We start from the raw sequence: 19,942 nt of genomic DNA on the forward strand, positions 1-19,942 counted from the left end.
TGGAGTCTTGGAAACAGGAAATTACTATAAAGCAACTGAGAAGATTCTGGAGAGCAACAGTTAATTGGAGAAAAAGGTGCAAATGGGAAAATAAAAAGACTCCTGGAACCCCATGAATTTGGCCTTTAAGGTCATCAAATAATGATTTGTAGGATTCCAAAAAAGCAAATGTTAATCTCTTATGAAGTAAAAGTTTACATCAAGGAATCAATTAAAGATTGAGGAACCTTTATGAAAGCCCTGCGTGAGTTTACTAATCACACATGGTTTTGTGCTAAAGGATCATTTTACCTGAAAAGGGTTTTGGAACTAAGAAAAACTTCAGATGCTTTTACGTGCCTGTTCAGGTACAATATACAATGTTTATAAATAGTGTACATATTATTATAACTGTATTTCCCCTTTAAACATACAATAAAGCACAGTATGGATATTCTTCTTCTGTGTTTGGTATGTATGTACCTGTCTGTCAGTAAATATAAAGCAATCTTGTTTTTATGTACCTGGATTATATATTTTTTCCACAAATATTATTGTGCTATGAACCCTACACCCCTTCCCTACATCATATTTCTAATTATTCTATATTATATAATAAATTGTATGGATTAGCTATAGAAGACAGGTACAACACTGTTACTGCTTGCTGCCATGTGCCCATTTTAAAGAATATTCTCCAACTACGATGTTAAGGGAAGAAAACGAGTGGCAACAGTAATTAAGCTGATCTTTTAGTTGTAATTGCACAATTTATTGCAGGTTACTAATAAGAAATCCAGGAGCAGCAGAAGATGTGTAGGGAGAAAATGTTGGGTTGGCTACAATTTTCTGTAGCCAAATTCTGCAGAGACAACATAATGAAAAGATGCCTACAATGCCTGTTGTCCTGAACCATTGCTTTCTAGGGTCCCATTTTGTTAATATCAATCTCCACCGTAAATAGGTGGAAGAAGAAGGCCCTCTTCTAATAATACATATAGTCTCTTGCTAAAATCACTGTAACAAAAGTCTGGAACTCTATCTGTTGCTCAAGGGTTCCATGTACAAAATAACAAGAAGGAAATTATATGGCACTCACCACAGCAAAATGTGCTAGATTTTGGTTTATTGAGTAATTGAGTAATTGAGTATCCAGTTATTTTAGCAAGACATGTCTAAAAAGGCTGTTTAAGGTAAAATAATAAGGGATTTACCCTGTACACTACTTATAAATATTGTATATTTTACATGTACTATAGTTAAAGGGCAGCAACATGTCCTAAAAACAATATGTGTGTGTTGTGTTTTAACTTTTTAACTTGCTGTATTTTACTCTAGATACATCAACCATATTGCAATAATCCAATACTCCCTCAATGCAGCTCCTATTATACTTGTTCCATCAGATGTATGCACCTTTGGTCTGGTTCCTTGTGCTGGTGGCTCTCTGCATGCTCCATTTCCTCGGGTCTGGTTACATAGTTACATAGTTAATTTGGGTTGAAAAAAAAAGACCAGTCCAGTCCATCAAGTTCAACCCCTCCAAATGAACTCCAGAGACTGTGCTAATTTCACACAGTCCAAGAAGTCATGTGTATATCAGTAACATAGAGCCTGTCAGAGAATGTGGAGCATAAATCTCCTGGAAGAGGTACAAGGCTTGTGTTCCCTCAAGAAACAGATCTAGTGATATGTCTAAAGTCATTCTTCAGCCTAACTCTTCAAAACACAAAGTGAGATTTGCATGGTGTTCATTTCAGAAAAACATTTCATGGGATAAGCATCACAAGCAAAAGAATTGAGGCATGCAAAAAAAACTGAAGTTTGCAAACAATTATTACCACTCTCCAAACGGACCGGCCATTGTGTTTAATAAACATAAAGGTCTATCCAGTATCAGGCAACATAAATCACAAATAGGTCAAATCAAAAAGAAAAATCCAAAAGAACAGCTAAACTATTGTTAATTAAACAAATAAGAAGACTTATTATGATTGGTCAATTTGAATGCATATAAATCAAAACAGATGAAATTCCTTGTGAACATTTTAACTCAGAAAAAAAATTGAACTGCAAGCAATTCAGCTTTTTTGGAGACCAAAAATTCAGATTTAGATAAAGGATAAAACGTTCACGGAATTGAATAAAACTAAAATCCAATCTTTGTCTTCCTGCCATCTAATCTCCATTAAGGAACACAATCACAACAGCCTCGGTCCTCATTAGAAATGATGCTGTAGAGCAGTTGTTCCACATCTGCATTTCTTGCTATGTTTATGCTTCATTTGCTGTAAAGAAACATAAAAGAAATTGGTATAGTTACATGTAGTATATGGTATCAGATCATCATAGATTTGTTTACTGCCAACCACTCGCTTTGTGTATGTCATCGATGCAGCGGTTGTCTGAAGAGGTTGCTCACCTTTAAATTAATTTTTAATATGCTGTCGAGAGTGATATTCAGAGACAATTTGGAATTGGTTTTCATTTTTAATAATTTTTTTAGATATTTAGCTTTTTATTCAACAGCTCTGCAGTTTCAGCACTTTGGTGGATTGGGTCTATATTCGCCTAGCAACCATACATTGATTTAAATAAGAGACTGGAATATGAATAGCTGAGGGCCTGAATAAAAAGATAAGTCATAAAAAGTTGAAATAACAATAACATTTTAACCTTACAAAGCATTTGTTTTTTAGATGGGGTCAGTGACTCCCCATTTAAAAGATGGCCAGAGTCAGAAGAAGGATGCAAATAATTCAAAAACAGAGAAATGAAGGCCAATTGAAAAAGCTGCTTAGAATAAGCTGTTCTATACCATACTAAAAGTTAACTTAGATTGCCCCTTTAATCCAAAGGTGATTGGTGTTTTGAACAATGTTATACCAAACATCAGAGAGATCTATAAAGTACATTTTGTTTACTGCCAACCACTCGCTTTGTGTATGTCATCGATGCAGCGTTTGTCTGAAGGGGTTGCTCACCTTTAAATTAATTTTTAGTATGCTGTCGAGAGTGATACTCAGAGACAATTTGGAATTGGTTTTCATTTTTTATAATTTCTTTAAATTTTTTTTAGATATTTAGCTTTTTATTCAACAGCTCTGCAGTTTCAGTACTTTGGTGGATAGGGTCCAAATTCCCCTAGCAACCATACATTGATTTACATAAGAGACTGGAATATGAATAGCAGAGGGCCTGAATAAAAAGATAAGTCATAAAAAGTTGAAATAACAATAACATTTTAACCTTACAGAGCATTTGTTTTTTAGATGGGGTCAGTGACTCCCCATTTAAAAGGTGGACAGAGTCAGAAGAAGGATGCAAATAATTCAAAAACAGAAAAATGAAGGCCAATTGAAAAGATGCTTATAATAAGCTGTTCTATACCATACTAAAAGTTAACTTAGAGTGCCCCTTTAATCCAAAGGTGTTTTGAACAATGTTATGAAGTTTGTATTAATTTGCATATTGACAGACCATTAAAGGAGAAGCAAAGGTCTATTTACTTGGGGTGCCAAAATGTGTGTGCCATCCTATTTTTCTTACCTGAAACCCTTTGCTGAAGATCCTATCAGGAGGAAACTGCACCAGCCCGGGGTTATACCAGTGAACACCACAAACAGATCAGCTTCCGGCTTCTTCTTTCTTCAAATTTCCCAGGGCAGACTCATGCGCAGTAGAATAAAATAGCCATCTCATTTGCTAAAGTTCAGCTTTTCGCGCTACTGCGCATGTGAAGAAAGAAGAAGCAGGAAGTCAATCGCTCCATGGTGATCGCTGGAAGAACTCCAGGCCAGTGCAGTTTTCTGTTGATAGGAGCACTGGCCCGGGGTTTCAGGTAAGTATCTACAGTATGTATAATTGTATGTACAATCACTTGGGGTGCCTAACTTTTGGCACCCCCCCAAGTAAATACAGTCTTTCCTTCTCCTTTAACTGATTTAGGTAGATTAGCTTGGGTTTAGGGGTCACCAATTCTACAATGTCATGCTTATGGCATTTTGTACTGGGAAAAAGTACTTTTGTGTTAACTATCGTAGCATTTTCCTGGTAACTGTGTGGTTGTTTCTCTTTCCTTCCTTGCTATAAACGAGAGACAGTCTTGACACATTTTGAGATTCTAGTTATTTTCTATATATTTTATAGAGCATTTCTCATAGATCCATTGTTTAGTATACTATGTAACCTGTAAGGCAAATACAGAGTTGGCGGCCTGGTTTCTGTGATCTTCCCAGGGAAAACCACGGTGATCAAAACATTATAAGGCAGTGCTTGTGGAATACCATGTGTCTCTCAATAATCACCCAGGATTCCCGGTAGTTATCAACACACCGTACACTTCCCATAGGCAACAAGCTGCCGGCAATTCAAGGTGCTTTGAAGGCTGCAGCTTTCTCTGACAGGATCACAAGGATTAAAGTACAATACATTGTTGGAACCTTTACAGATCTTAACTCTTCAGTTGAAGAAAGAAAGCAAACAAACCACTGAAGTCCACAAATAATTCATTATGTGAAAACAGAATCATTAGTTAATTCTGTGATTTACTGCTGGTCTTTGTAAAAGCATCAATATCCAATGCCAGTTTGATACTCTGCGGAACAGTGGCAAAAATGTGCAGAGAAAAAACAGCCATTGACTTTAATGCATTAGGACATAAAAGTCGCCATAAGAAAAAAGCCCATTGACTTTAATACATTTGGACAAAAAAGTCGCCATAAGAAAAAAGCCCATTGACTTTAATGCATTTGGATAAAAAGTCGCCATAAGAAAAACACCCATTGACTTGGAGCAAGAAAAATTGTTGTGCGCGTAACAAATTGTCACATGTATAAAATTTGACATCTCTTGACTTCTGTGCGTCTTGAGAATTTTTTGGGACAGATTCGCTCATCACTAATCCAAACACTTTAAAAAAATGGTTGTACTGTATCTTTATTCAAATAAGGTGGTAATCACTGCCCCCTCCCCATTGCCTCTTTGTTCCAGCCGTATAGCTCATTAAAAGAGAACTAAACCCTAAAAATAAATATGGCTAGAAATACCATATTTTATATACTAAACTAACTGAACCAGCCTAAAGGTTTAGCATCTCTATAACATTAATGATCCAGGCCTTTGTTCCGTGTCATCAGGTAAGCGCCACACGTGGAGTGAGACAAAGGGGTGTCGAAAGGGTTACACACCTCTTACATACACTCTAATTTACGCAAAGAAATTCTAATTTGCACCATTGCCAATAGAAATTAATTATCATTAAACTGTTAAATTCAGAACACATTCCGTCTATAAACATACATAGTTAGATGCACACTATACTTTATATATATTTTTTTTAATGCTAACTCGAAATAAAATCCAACCATGGAGATTTAGCTTTCCCTTTCTTTGTCTTAAAGGGCATGTACAGAGATGTGCTCTGCATTTAAAGCTGAGAAACGGTCCCAATTAATATGCTGCATAGTCTGCATGTCTACAGTTTACTGTCTCAGTCGTTCACTTATCTCTGCAATAATCCCGAAGTGGACTACGTAATGATTGCTATTCCCTAAACACTCGCCCGAAAAAAGTGCTGGAGATGACGTTAACATATTAATGATTAGAATATCCAAAAGGGCATCTTTCCAAAGTTGTTACTAACCAACTATTAGAGACAAAAAAGTTGCAGATGCCTTTAGGTCAGGGTTAGATGGATGACTTTGTGTAACTGATGATGGGATATTTGCAAAAATGTGTCTCAAGTAGAGATGTCGCGAACTGTTCGCCGGCGAACTTGTTCGCGCGAACATCGGGTGTTCGCGCTCGCCGGAAGTTCGCGAACGTCGCGCGACGTTCGCCATTTTGGGTTCGCCATTGTTGGCGCTTTTTTTTTGCCCTCTCACCCCAGACCAGCAGGTACATGGCAGCCAATCAGGAAGCTCTCCCCTGGACCACTCCCCTTCCCTATAAAAACCGAAGCCCTGCAGCGTTTTTTCACTCTGCCTGTGTGTGCTGAAGAGATAGTGTAGGGAGAGAGCTGCTGCCTGTTAGTGATTTCAGGGACAGTTGAAAGTTTGCTGGCTAGTAATCGTTTTGATACTGCTCTGTTATTGGAGGGACAGAAGTCTGCAGGGGTTTGAGGGACATTTAAGCTTAGGTAGCTTTGCTGGCTAGTAATCTACCTTCTACTGCAGTGCTCTGTATGTAGCTGCAGTGGGCAGCTGTCCTGCTTCTGATCTCATCTGCTGACTGCTGCAATAGCAATAGTCCTTGTAAGGACTGCTTTTATTTATTTTTTTGTTGTTTTACTACTACTACTACTACTACTACTACTACTACTACTATAAGAGCCCAGTGCTATTAGTCTAGCAGTGTTGGGGAGTGGGACTGGTGTGCTAATCTGCTGCTCCTAGTAGTTCAGCAGCACCAACTTTAATTTTTTTTTTTTAATATTCATTCTTTTTTTATTTAACTTTTTTTTATTTTACTATCGCTGTAGTAGTGTATAAGTTGACCTTTTAGGCATTATTTGCCCTGTAGGCATTTTTTGCCCAGTGTGTTATTCAACCAACTGCTATCTAGCTGTGTGCCCGTGTTCACATTCTGTCTAAATATCCATAATATTACCGTCTCCAGAAAAAACACCGGAGTGACTTTTTTCAAGCAGCCATAATAAATTTTACGTAATCCGTATCCATCGCTGTAGTAGTGTATAAGTTGACCTTTTAGGCATTATTTGCCCTGTAGGCATTTTTTGCCCAGTGTGTTATTCAACCAACTGTTATCTAGCTGTGTGACCGTGTTCACATTCTGTCTAAATATCCATAATATTACCGTCTCCAGAAAAAACACCGGAGTGACTTTTTTTCAAGCAGCATTCTTATATTTTACGTAATCCGTATCCACCGCTGTGTATACGTTGACCTTGTAGGCATTATTTGCCCTGTAGGCATTTTTTGCCCAGTGTGTTATTCAACCAACTGCTATCTAGCTGTGTGCCCGTGTTCACATTCTGTCTAAATATCCATAATATTACCGTCTCCAGAAAAAACACCGGAGTGACTTTTTTCAAGCAGCATTCTTATATTTTACGTAATCCGTATCCACCGCTGTGTATACGTTGACCTTGTAGGCATTATTTGCCCTGTAGGCATTTTTTGCCCAGTGTGTTATTCAACCAACTGCTATCTAGCTGTGTGCCCGTGTTCACATTCTGTCTAAATATCCATAATATTACCGTCTCCAGAAAAAACACCGGAGTGACTTTTTTTCAAGCAGCATTCTTATATTTTACGTAATCCGTATCCACCGCTGTGTATACGTTGACCTTGTAGGCATTATTTGCCCTGTAGGCATTTTTTGCCCAGTGTGTTATTCAACCAACTGCTATCTAGCTGTGTGCCCGTGTTCACATTCTGTCTAAATATCCATAATATTACCGTCTCCAGAAAAAACACCGGAGTGACTTTTTTTCAAGCAGCATTCTTATATTTTACGTAATCCGTATCCACCGCTGTGTATACGTTGACCTTGTAGGCATTATTTGCCCTGTAGGCATTTTTTGCCCAGTGTGTTATTCAACCAACTGCTATCTAGCTGTGTGCCCGTGTTCACATTCTGTCTAAATATCCATAATATTACCGTCTCCAGAAAAAACACCGGAGTGACTTTTTTTCAAGCAGCATTCTTATATTTTACGTAATCCGTATCCACCGCTGTGTATACGTTGACCTTTTAGGCATTATTTGCCCTGTAGGCATTTTTTGCCCAGTGTGTTATTCAACCAACTGCTATCTAGCTGTGTGCCCGTGTTCACATTCTGTCTAAATATCCATAATATTACCGTCTCCAGAAAAAACACCGGAGTGACTTTTTTTCAAGCAGCATTCTTATATTTTACGTAATCCGTATCCACCGCTGTGTATACGTTGACCTTGTAGGCATTATTTGCCCTGTAGGCATTTTTTGCCCAGTGTGTTATTCAACCAACTGCTATCTAGCTGTGTGCCCGTGTTCACATTCTGTCTAAATATCCATAATATTACCGTCTCCAGAAAAAACACCGGAGTGACTTTTTTTCAAGCAGCATTCTTATATTTTACGTAATCCGTATCCACCGCTGTGTATACGTTGACCTTGTAGGCATTATTTGCCCTGTAGGCATTTTTTGCCCAGTGTGTTATTCAACCAACTGCTATCTAGCTGTGTGCCCGTGTTCACATTCTGTCTAAATATCCATAATATTACCGTCTCCAGAAAAAACACCGGAGTGACTTTTTTTCAAGCAGCATTCTTATATTTTACGTAATCCGTATCCACCGCTGTGTATACGTTGACCTTTTAGGCATTATTTGCCCTGTAGGCATTTTTTGCCCAGTGTGTTATTCAACCAACTGCTATCTAGCTGTGTGACCGTGTTCACATTCTGTCTAAATATCCATAATATTACCGTCTCCAGAAAAAACACCGGAGTGACTTTTTTTCAAGCAGCATTCTTATATTTTACGTAATCCGTATCCACCGCTGTGTATACGTTGACCTTTTAGGCATTATTTGCCCTGTAGGCATTTTTTGCCCAGTGTGTTATTCAACCAACTGCTATCTAGCTGTGTGACCGTGTTCACATTCTGTCTAAATATCCATAATATTACCGTCTCCAGAAAAAACACCGGAGTGACTTTTTTTCAAGCAGCATTCTTATATTTTACGTAATCCGTATCCACCGCTGTGTATACGTTGACCTTTTAGGCATTATTTGCCCTGTAGGCATTTTTTGCCCAGTGTGTTATTCAACCAACTGCTATCTAGCTGTGTGCCCGTGTTCACATTCTGTCTAAATATCCATAATATTACCGTCTCCAGAAAAAACACCGGAGTGACTTTTTTTCAAGCAGCATTCTTATATTTTACGTAATCCGTATCCACCGCTGTGTATACGTTGACCTTTTAGGCATTATTTGCCCTGTAGGCATTTTTTGCCCAGTGTGTTATTCAACCAACTGCTATCTAGCTGTGTGCCCGTGTTCACATTCTGTCTAAATATCCATAATATTACCGTCTCCAGAAAAAACACCGGAGTGACTTTTTTTCAAGCAGCATTCTTATATTTTACGTAATCCGTATCCACCGCTGTGTATACGTTGACCTTGTAGGCATTATTTGCACAGTGTTTTCTTCAAACCGCCATCTAGCTGTGTGAGCTTGTTCACATTTTGTCTAAATATTGATAATATTATCGTCTCTAGAAAAACCACTTGAGTTACTTTTTTTCAAGCAGCATTCATATATTTTACGTAATCCGTATCCACCGCTGTGTATACGTTGACCTTGTAGGCATTATTTGCACACTGTTTTCTTCAAACTGCCATCTAGCTGTGTGTATTATCGTTTCCAGAAAAACCAACTGAGTTTTTGTTGTTGTTGTTTTTTTAAAAATAATGCCAGGCAAAGGCAGGCCGCCACGCAGAGGCCGTGCTAGGGGCCGTGCTGCTATGCAATCCTGTGGCCCTAGCAAATTGCCCAGTTTTAAAAAGCCAATGACCCTGAACTCCCAAAATGCTGAAGAGGTAGTTGACTGGCTTACACAGCACACCCCATCCTCTACCGTTTCTAACTTTACCACAACATCCTCCTCATCCTCCACTGCTATGGCCACCCCACGTAACACTTCCTCCACCACCGGTGCCCCTTCTTCACTGGGGTCAGAGGAGTTATTTTCCCATGAGTTTCTTGAACTGAGTAATGCGCAACCATTATTGCCAGAAGAAGATGAAGGAGATGAGGACCTTACACCAGATTTAATTCTGGCAGAGAACACGATAGAGATGGACATAATGAGTGATGAGGAGGAGGTCCCCGCTGCTGCTTCCTTCTGTGATGTGTCAGAAGAAATTGATGCATCTGAGGAGAATGATGATGAGGAGATTGATGTTTTGTGGGTGCCTAGTAGAAGAGAGCAAGAGGAGGGTAGTTCAGATGGAGAGACGGAGAGTCAGAGAGGCAGTAGGAGAATAAGACCTAGAAGAAGCAGGGAGGACAGCCCGCAGGGATCAGTAGGGCAACAACATGTATCGGCACCTGTGTTCAGCCGGCCAACGCACCCGCCATTGCCGCCAATACCGCCAACTCCGCCAACTTCTACTGTTACCGCCAGATCGCACACTTCCAAAAAGTCAGCAGTGTGGGATTTTTTTAATGTGTGTGCCTCTGACAAAAGCATTGTAATTTGCAATGAGTGCAGTCAGAAACTGAGCCTTGGTAAGCCCAACAGCCACATAGGTACAACTTCTATGCGAAGGCACATGAGCGGCAAGCACAAAGCACTTTGGGAGCAACACCTCAAAGGCAACAGGCAAACTAAAAGCCACACTCCTTCTGGTCCAGCATCTTACTGCTCTACCTCTGCTCTCCTTGACCCGTCTGAACCACCCTCCACTCCGCCTTCCACCTTGACCACCTGTTCCCATTCCCAGTCATCTGCCACCAGCCAAGTTTCTGTGAAGGCCATGTTTGAGCGTAAGAAGCCAATGTCTGACTGTCACCCCCTTGCGCGGCGTCTGACAGCTGGCTTGTCTGCACTCTTAGCCCGCCAGCTTTTACCATACCAGCTGGTGGACTCTGAGGCCTTCCGCAAATTTGTAGCAATTGGGACACCGCAGTGGAAGGTACCCAGCCGCAATTTTTTTTCTAAAAAGGGAATACCACACCTGTACCAACATGTGCAGAGCCAAGTTACCGCATCTCTGTCACTTAGTGTTGGGCCAAAGGTCCATATGACTACTGACGCATGGTCCTCCAAGCATGGTCAGGGCAGGTATGTCACCTACACTGCCCACTGGGTGAACTTGGTAATGGCTGGGAAGCAGGGAATGGGTAGCTCAACAACAACAGTGGAGTTGGTGTCACCGCCACGGATTGCACGCGGTTCTGCCACCACCTCTACTCCTCCATCGCTCTCTACCTCGTCTTCTTCTTCTTCTTCTTACTCTGCTGCTGGGTCCTCCTTCTCCTCCTCCACACCTGTGCACCCCCAGCTCCCCCTAGGCTATTCGACGTGCCAGGTACGCCGTTGTCACGCTGTCTTGGGGATGACGTGCCTGGAAAGCAAAAACCATACCGGATCTGTACTCCTGTCATCTCTGCAGTCACAGGCCGATCGGTGGCTGACCCCACACCAACTGCAGATCGGAAAAGTGGTGTGTGACAATGGAAGCAATCTGTTGGCAGCGTTGAGACTAGGCAATTTAACACATGTGCCCTGCATGGCACATGTGTTAAATTTAATAGTCCAACGTTTTGTCTCCAAGTACCCAGGATTCCAGGACGTTCTCACCCAGTCCAGAAAGGTGTCGGCCCATTTCAGGCGTTCCTACACAGCCATGGCACGCCTTGCTGACATTCAGCAGCGCTACAACATGCCAGTCAGGCGTTTGATTTCTGACAGCCAGACTCGCTGGAATTCAACGCTCCTTATGTTGGAACGTCTGCTGCAACAACAAAGGGCCGTCAACGAGTACCTTTTTGAACTGGGTGGTAGGACTGGATCTGCACAGCTGGGGATTTTTTTCCCCCGTTACTGGGTGCTTATGCGCGATGCCTGCAGGCTCATGCGACCTTTTGAAGAGGTGACAAATATGGTCAGTCGCACCGAAGGCACCATCAGCGACCTAATACCCTTCGCTTTATTCCTGGAGCGTGCCGTGCGACGAGTGACAGATGAGGCTGTAGACCAGCGTGACGAGGAGCTGGAAGCGCACGATTTCTGGTCGGAATCACCAGAACGAACCCAGGCACCTGCTGCAACGCAGGGAGAGGTGCCAGAAGTGGAGTCAGAGGAGGAAGGTGGCTTTGTGGAGGAGGAGGAGGAGGACCAACAGGAGCAGGCTTCCCAGGGGGCTAGTGGTGACCTTTTGGGGACCCCTGGTCTTGTACGTGGCTGGGGGGAGGAGACCGTGGATGATGCAGTCCTTGATAATGAGGAAGCGGAGATGGATAGCTCTGCATCCAACCTTGTGAGAATGGGGTCTTTCATGCTGTCATGCCTGTTGAAGGACCCCCGTATCAAGAGGCTTAAGGAGAAGGACCTGTACTGGGTCGCAACGCTACTAGACCCTCGGTACAAGCATAAAGTGTCAGAAATGTTACCAACATACCACAAGTCCGAAAAGATGCGGCATTTACAAACCAGCCTGCAAAACATGTTGTACAATGCTTTTAAGGGTGATGTCACTTCAGGAACTCATCAACATTCCAGGGGCAGAGGTGCCAGTAATCCTGCCACGAGCACACCTGCAAGGACAAAGCCCTTTGGCCAGTCTGTAACGTCAGACATGCAAATGTTTTTCTGTCCAAGGCAGCGCCACAACCCTTCTGGATCCACCCTCAAAGAACGCCTCGACCGGCAGGTAGCGGACTACCTGGCATTAACTGCAGATATCGACACTCTGAGGAGCGATGAACCCCTGGACTACTGGGTGCGCAGGCTTGATCTGTGGCCAGAGCTGTCACAATTTGCCATGAACCTCTTGTCTTGCCCAGCCTCAAGTGTGCTCTCAGAAAGGACCTTCAGTGCAGCAGGAGGGATTGTAACTGAGAAGAGAACTCGCCTAGGTCACAAAAGTGTCGATTACCTGACCTTTATTAAAATGAATGAGGGGTGGATCTCGGAGGGTTACTGCACGCCGGAAGACTTGTTCTGACTTCTATGCAGCTGTCCTTCTCTTCAAGCCTCATGACTCCACACACAGCTGTCCTTTAGCGTCCTCCTCCCTCCGCCACCGTTACAAACTAGGGTGCAAACCCTACTGGTTTAATTTTTTCTGGCCTCTGTGCTTCAGTGGCTGCAACCAAAAAAACTGGGCAAACAATGTCTACAAGGTCAACGTATGGCGAAAAATGACTATTTTCAGCATTTATATGGCATATTTTTTCTGGCAACTGTGCTTCAGTGGCTGCGTCCAAAAAAATGCATATTTTCTGCATTTATATGGCATAATTTTTCTGGCCTCTGTGCTTCAGTGGCTGCAACCAAAAAAATGCATATTTTCTGCATTTATATGGCATAATTTTTCTGGCCTCTGTGCTTCAGTGGCTGCAACCAAAAAAATTTATATTTTCTGCATTTATATGGCATAATTTTTCTGTCAACTGTGCTTCAGTGGCTGCGACCAAAAAAATGCATATTTTCTGCATTTATATGACATAATTTTTCTGTCAACTGTGCTTCAGTGGCTGCAACCAAAAAAATTTATATTTTCTGCATTTATATGGCATATTTTTTCTGGCAACTGTGCTTCAGTGGCTGCAACCAAAAAAATTTATATTTTCTGCATTTATATGGCATAATTTTTCTGTCAACTGTGCTTCAGTGGCTGCGACCAAAAAAATGCATATTTTCTGCATTTATATGACATAATTTTTCTGGCCTCTGTGCTTCAGTGGCTGCAACCAAAAAAATTTATATTTTCTGCATTTATATGGCATAATTTTTCTGTCAACTGTGCTTCAGTGGCTGCGACCAAAAAAATGCATATTTTCTGCATTTATATGGCATATTTTTTATGGCCTCTGTGCTTCAGTGTCTGCGACAAAAAAAATGTATATTGTTAGCATTTATATGGCATATTTTTCCTGGCCTCTGTGCTGCAGTGGCTGCGACAAAAAAAAAATAATATTGTTTGCATTTATATGGCATATTTTTTCTGGCCTCTGTGCTGCAGTGGCTGCGACAAAAAAAAATTAATATTGTTTGCATTTATATGGCATATTTTTTCTGGCCTCTGTGCTGCAGTGGCTGCCACAAAAAAAAATTAATATTTTCAGCATTTATATGGCATATTGTTTCTGGACTTCTGGTTCAGTGGCTGCGACAAAAAAAACATAATTTTTCAGGAAAGTACACATGCCTAATTTTTCAGGGTTCTGCAACAGTGGCAAAATCGCATCTTTTATGGTCACCGCAGGTGATCAATAAAGTAGACCAAAACTGGGCCCACACTGCAGAATCTGTGTTTTTTGGTTCACTTCACTGTACATTGAATTACCTCTGCCTGACCGTGCACGTGCGCACAAGCACGGTGACTGCTAAACACACCACTACAGAAATATTGCCACCAACAGGACGAACATCCTGGAGGTGACAAGCAACTAGTAATTAAAAACTATTATTTGCTCACTTGACGGTATCATTCATTAAAGCTCTTTGCGTCTTTTTGCGTTGCAGTAAGCACCGCGTTTCGTCTTTGCGTGTGAACAGGCTGTAACTTTTACACGACTTGATTGGCATGTAGACGCCGGACGTTTTAAAGCATTTTATTACACAGGTTTAGAAATGTAGTGTGATTTCTGCCCTTTACAGCACAAAACGCAGCGCTGTGTCAACAATGGATTTTTTAGAAACATTTTTGCCCATGATCCCCCTCTGGCATGCCACTGTCCAGGTCGTTGCACCCTTTAAACAACTTTAAAATCATTTTTCTGGCCAGAAATGTCTTTTCTAGATGTTAAAGTTCGCCTTCCCATTGAAGTCTATGGGGTTCGCGAACCGTTCGCGAACCGCTCGCATTTTTGCGCAAGTTCGCGAATATGTTCGCGAACTTTTTTTCCGACGTTCGCTACATCCCTAGTCTCAAAGTAAAAACATCACAAATGAGGGTCAGTGTTTAGTCACTGGACTAAATGATTATGTTGCTATTTGTGTTACTAATGAGTGATGGAACAGTACAATAACCGATGGACAACTTTAGCCTATCACACTGATTGCCAGTGGAACATTAGCAGTGACTTTGTAGAACTGGAACACTTGCCAACCAACCAGCTGACTGAACTTCATTAACTCTGCTTAGTTGACTTCCTCCTTAACTAGACCATTAGACATTGTGTATCCAAGAAAGAACAAACTCTGCACCTGTTTTCAGTTGTACAGGGTTTTATTCTTCTGATAAATTGTGGCAAATACTGTATGTCCTTTAGTATAGTCATCATCATCTTCATCACTTATTTATATAGCGCCAACAAGTTACAAACGGGGGAATGTAATAAAAGTCAGTAACGAAAAAACTATTCGCAATGGTTACAACACCTTCAGGCACTTCTTAAGAGTGCACAATTAAAATCAGCAATGCGCAATTAAAATGTGCAATGCAATAACAATTTAATCAACAATATTACATTGCAAGATGTCTTTATTCTTAATGGTGTGAAATGTTTTTCTCTTTGCAACTTTAATTACATTCCCCCAAAGTGCTTTACATAGATAACAACCAGGGAGCAAACAGTAAATAACTACCAAGGGTTTACAGAGTATGATAGTGTAGGGATGTGAAAATCTTAGACACCCTTACACTTTACAGACACATGCCTAGTAATATGGACACCTCAGTGGGTCCTTATGGGGACCTTGTGCTTATGTAACCCCTGCAGTTCACACAGTGTACACCAGATGGCACTGTGCCAGAGTATAAAAGGTTTAGGAACCATGAGGTCTGGGTCCATTGCTTTAGCCCAACCAAGCAGGCTGGAAGGGAATGGGTTATGCTGACCCTAGGCGCCTTGGCCCTAGTAATTAGACAGCTATACTCGTTTTGTAGATCGCTCTAGGAGTGATAGAGAGGTTATTTAGTTGAGCAGCTCAAGGCTCCGCCGAGGAGATTAGAGGGATTAAGATCCCAGGGTATTACTGACCCAGAGTAAGGAACCAAGTGTTGAGATAGGGATGTCAGGAGTTCCCCTAGTCTGCCACTGGAAGATATCCTGAAAACTGGGCAATACCCATCACATGCTGTCAGCTTACTCTCTGCTGTATATTCCCAAGCCTGTGGGGATTCAGCCTATACGTGCTGTGAGTATATGCTTCCTTTATGCTGCTGTGTAAGTTCTATACTCCATTGTGGATCAATGTGCTAAATGATCTACAGTATGTGCTATTGTTCAATAAACCCAGTTCTTGGTTCAAACGTTAAAGAACTACTGGCGCCCATCATTGTGCTATCTCACCCAGTTACAGTTACACTACACCCTTGCCTCCAGCGCGTTGCAAGGACTTACCCCTGAGAAAGAGAGCTCATCTGTGGTCTCAGCCCACAAAGGAAAGTAGCTAAAACTGCCCTAGCACAAGTCAGTTTATTATAGCGCTACAATAGTATTAGAAGGCCCTACTCACAAGAGTTTACAAACTAAAGGGTTAGGGTACCATTGAATTTTGTGATTTATAATGCATTTATGACTGATTAAGTAAGATACACTGAATAAGCTTCCCTAAACAGGTGGGTCTTTTGCATTTGAAAGTTTGGAAAGAAGGAGAAAGTCAAAGCTCGAAGGCAGAGAGTTAAAGAGAAAAGCAGAAGCCAGAGAGAAGTCTTGTAGACGAGAATGGGCAGAAGTGATGAGAAGAAGTGTATTTTGAGATCAGAGATCAAATATCGGGAGGAGCTTCATTGTTAAGGACACAAATGTGAGTGTTATAGTTGGCTTTATATTGTTTGCTTAGGTCTCTATATATAAAGCGATGAAGTGGGAATATGGGGCATGTTTGCACATTTCTCTGATCTCTCCAGCTTAGCCTATGCACAAAGCTTCTTGATAGACACAATTACTTACACATTCCCAGGTCATTTGTACTTTTTATCTCATTAACCTCTATTTAGAAATAGTTTGTTTACTACATTAGAAGTGGCAGAGATGGAGGATTTTCTTTATTGGCAAGAGTAAAGTAAAGACATTTTCTACCTATTGATATTTATCCCCAAATTGATGAAACGACAAAGTAATATTTGTACTACTTCATTGAACATCTAGTCAAACTAACTATTATTTTTATACTGTACCTCAACACCTTATTAATAGTGGCCTTTTGTAACATGTTACCTTAGAGAACATATAATCTTTTTATGGTTTTAATTTAGTTATCAGTAATCATTGGTGGTCAATAGGTGCAACGAAAGACGACAAAAAAAGGGAAAAATAACTATTTCTAGTTTCTGTGTCCACATAATTATTTTTTAACCTTGGAGATCTGAGCCTTAATTGAGATTTCTTACTTAAATTATAGCATCTTAAATTACCTGTAATGTAGTTTAAGATGACTTCTTTGAAGTGTAAATGAGAATGCGTAGCCCACACAGCATGCTAATTACTGCGCTACTGGAAATACAATAGCAGAACTGATATGTAGTATCACTAGTGCTTAATGAGGTCAATATGCCAGAATATGCTCCCAGCTTTAGTAAGAATATCTCATCTATATCACTACAGAGAAGCTATCCATGTGCAGACATAATGGCTTCAGCAGTGTTAAAGCCTTGATTGAGAGATGTGATACAGTCGGCTGCTTAGATGGGGAGTTGTCTCCTGCTGGAGAGTGTCCAGGGGCGATTTTGGTGCTGCTACCGCCTGATGCAGCAGCCCAGATGCCGCCCCCTCTCCCACTCTGTGCTTAAAAATTTAAGTGGTTCTGTTGAAGTGGCAAAGGGGGGGCAGCATCACTAGTGCATTGAGTGCAAAAGTGGTCTCTTATATTCCAAAATAATTTTTTTTATTTAAAAAATAAATATTTGAAATGTATTTTGCATCTGATCTAACATTATCCTGAAGGGCATTCAGTGCCCTCACCATGAATATTTTTGCTGCTTCAAATTAAAGTTGAGTTCCTTAAACATAAATGGGGGGCCTCTTTGATCTTTTACATGTTATCTGTATATAACCTCTGATGAATTTGTAAAGAGCTATCTTGTCCCATTGCAAGTGCATTTTTTCCAGGGAAATTAATCCCAACATTAATAGTCTTTCCTTATAGTTGAATTCCTCCATTCATCTTACCAGTCTAGTGCAAGTCTCAGCATTCTCTCAAATACATTCATTTCCCTCTTTAGGACTGGGTTCCAAAACTGCCCTGCATATTCAAGGTAAGTCATAACAGGGAACTATTAAGAACCAAAATTATACAAGCCAGTATCTGCTTTAGTAGCCACTGGGCGATGGTGCCTAGAATTATACAGTTTGTTATCTACAAAACCCCCCAAATCCTTCTCAATTAATGAGACTCTCAACACTCTGCCATTTAGTGTATAACTAACATTTAGGGGCCCATTTACTTAGCTCGATTGAAGGAATAGAATAAAAAAAACTTCTAATTTCGAATGATTTTTTAGGCTACTTTGACCATCGGATTGGCTACCTCGACCTTCGACTACGACTTCGAATCGAACTAAAAATCGTTGGAATATTTGACCATTCGATAGTCGAAGTACTGTCTCTTTAAAAAAAACTTCGACCCCCTAGTTCGCCACCTAAAACCTACCGAAGTGCAATGGTAGCCTATGGGGAAGGTCCCCATAGGCTTTCTAATGTTTTTGAGGTCGAAGAAAAATCGTTCGATAGATGGATTAAAATCCTTCGAATTGAATGATTTAATTGTTCGATCGAACTATCTGTGGTAAATCCTTTGACTTCGATATTTCGAAGTCGAAGGATTTACATTCGGCAGTTGAATACCGAGGCTTAATTAACCCTCGATATTCGACCCTATGTAAATCTGCCCCTTATATTCTACCGAAGTGCGTTAAGTTACATTTTTTAACCCTGAACCTCATCTGCGAATTTGTATTTCTATATTGTAGAAGTATTGCAAGGCAAGTTATTCAATATCAGTTTCAATGTCTAGATCTGCACTGGCAGATGGCAGGGAGCATTTCTGGTATTTTGATGCCACGTATTAAACAAGTAGAAAAGTAGAGACAAAAATGCATGAAAATTTCACAGTTTTATTTTACAAAAATGGCATCTTTTCTAATATTACTGTATGCGTTAAGATCTAAAATGTTTATCTCTAGTTATAACCGAGTCAGATTTATGAGGCTAAGCCTTTGATTCTACTTTCTCAAATGTTTCCTGTAAAAAAATGAAATGCGTCTGGTAATTCTTTCAGGCAGTAATTATTTGATAGTTATCAAAAAAATACATTTTAAACTGTGATGCTGACAATCTTTGTAGCTGTAGCAGCTCCCACTTATTTTATCAGAGGACATAATTATTTTACAGTCTGCTGTTGAGTAATAACAAGCGGTGTCAATGGGTATGGCAGTGTTATCGTTTATTGTTGCTTAGGAATAAAGGAAGTGCAAAAAGCATTGTACGTGATTTTGGTTTCACTGCTCTAGGAATACAAATGATCTAAGAAAGTCCTGAGCCGAGAGCAAAAGCTGCATGAACCTGTTGTTCTCAGAAAGACTACATAGAATAGGGTCAAATTCCAGATGATGCAAATCTCTTGTCTTTCAATTTTGAAATCTGAAATGGGGCTAGACATTTTGTCAATTTCCCAGCTGCCTCTGGTCATGTGACTTGTGCCTGCACTTTAGGAGAGAAATGCTTTCTGGCAGGCTGCTGTTTTTCCTTCTCAATGTAACTGAAGGAGTCTCGGTGGGACATGGGTTTTTACTCTGGAGTGTTGTTCTTAGATCTACCAGGCAGCTGTTATCTTGTGTTAAGGAGCTGTTATCTGGTTACCTTCCCATTGTTCTGTTGTTTGGCTGCTGGGGGGGGAAAAGGGAGGGGGTGATATCACTCCAACTTGCAGTACAGCAGTAAAGAGTGATTTAAGTTTATCAGAGCACAAGTCACATGACTTGGGGCAGCTGGGAAATTGACAATATGTCTAGCCCCATGTCAGATTTCAAAATTGAATATCAAAAAATCTGTTTGCTCTGTTGAGAAATGGATTTCAGTGAAGAATTCTACTGGAGCAGCATTTTTAACTGATTCATTTTGAATTTTTTTTTTCCCATGACAGTATCCCCTTAAATGTATTATTATTTTTTTTATATAGTATACACACTGTTTATAGAGGTTATACAGAGATCATTTACTTTAGAGATTATCTCTGTCACTTCTCCAATGGATTTTTCAATCTAAGGTCCCTATCCCACACTAGGACCAATTAACCTGCCTGTATATTTTTGGAGTATACCTGGAGGAGATCCACACA

At 40.6% G+C, this 19,942-nt stretch overlaps 1 protein-coding gene across 1 annotated transcript in view; it reads right to left on the bottom strand.

Moving 5' to 3' along the window:
• Positions 1 to 1,833: 1,833 nt before the first annotated feature.
• The window catches only part of LOC108717374 (ADP-ribose glycohydrolase MACROD2), a 1,335,613-nt gene continuing 1,317,504 nt past the window's right edge, over positions 1,834 to 19,942 (bottom strand). Inside the window, exon 17 of the mRNA XM_041564180.1 lies at positions 1,834 to 2,267. Within this exon, the coding sequence (XP_041420114.1) occupies positions 2,254 to 2,267 (14 nt within the window). The 3' untranslated portion in view covers positions 1,834 to 2,253. The remainder of the gene's footprint in view (positions 2,268 to 19,942) is intronic.

The sequence above is a fragment of the Xenopus laevis genome, chromosome 5S, assembly GCF_017654675.1.
Source record: "Xenopus laevis strain J_2021 chromosome 5S, Xenopus_laevis_v10.1, whole genome shotgun sequence".
NCBI classification, from domain to species: Eukaryota; Metazoa; Chordata; class Amphibia; order Anura; family Pipidae; genus Xenopus; species Xenopus laevis.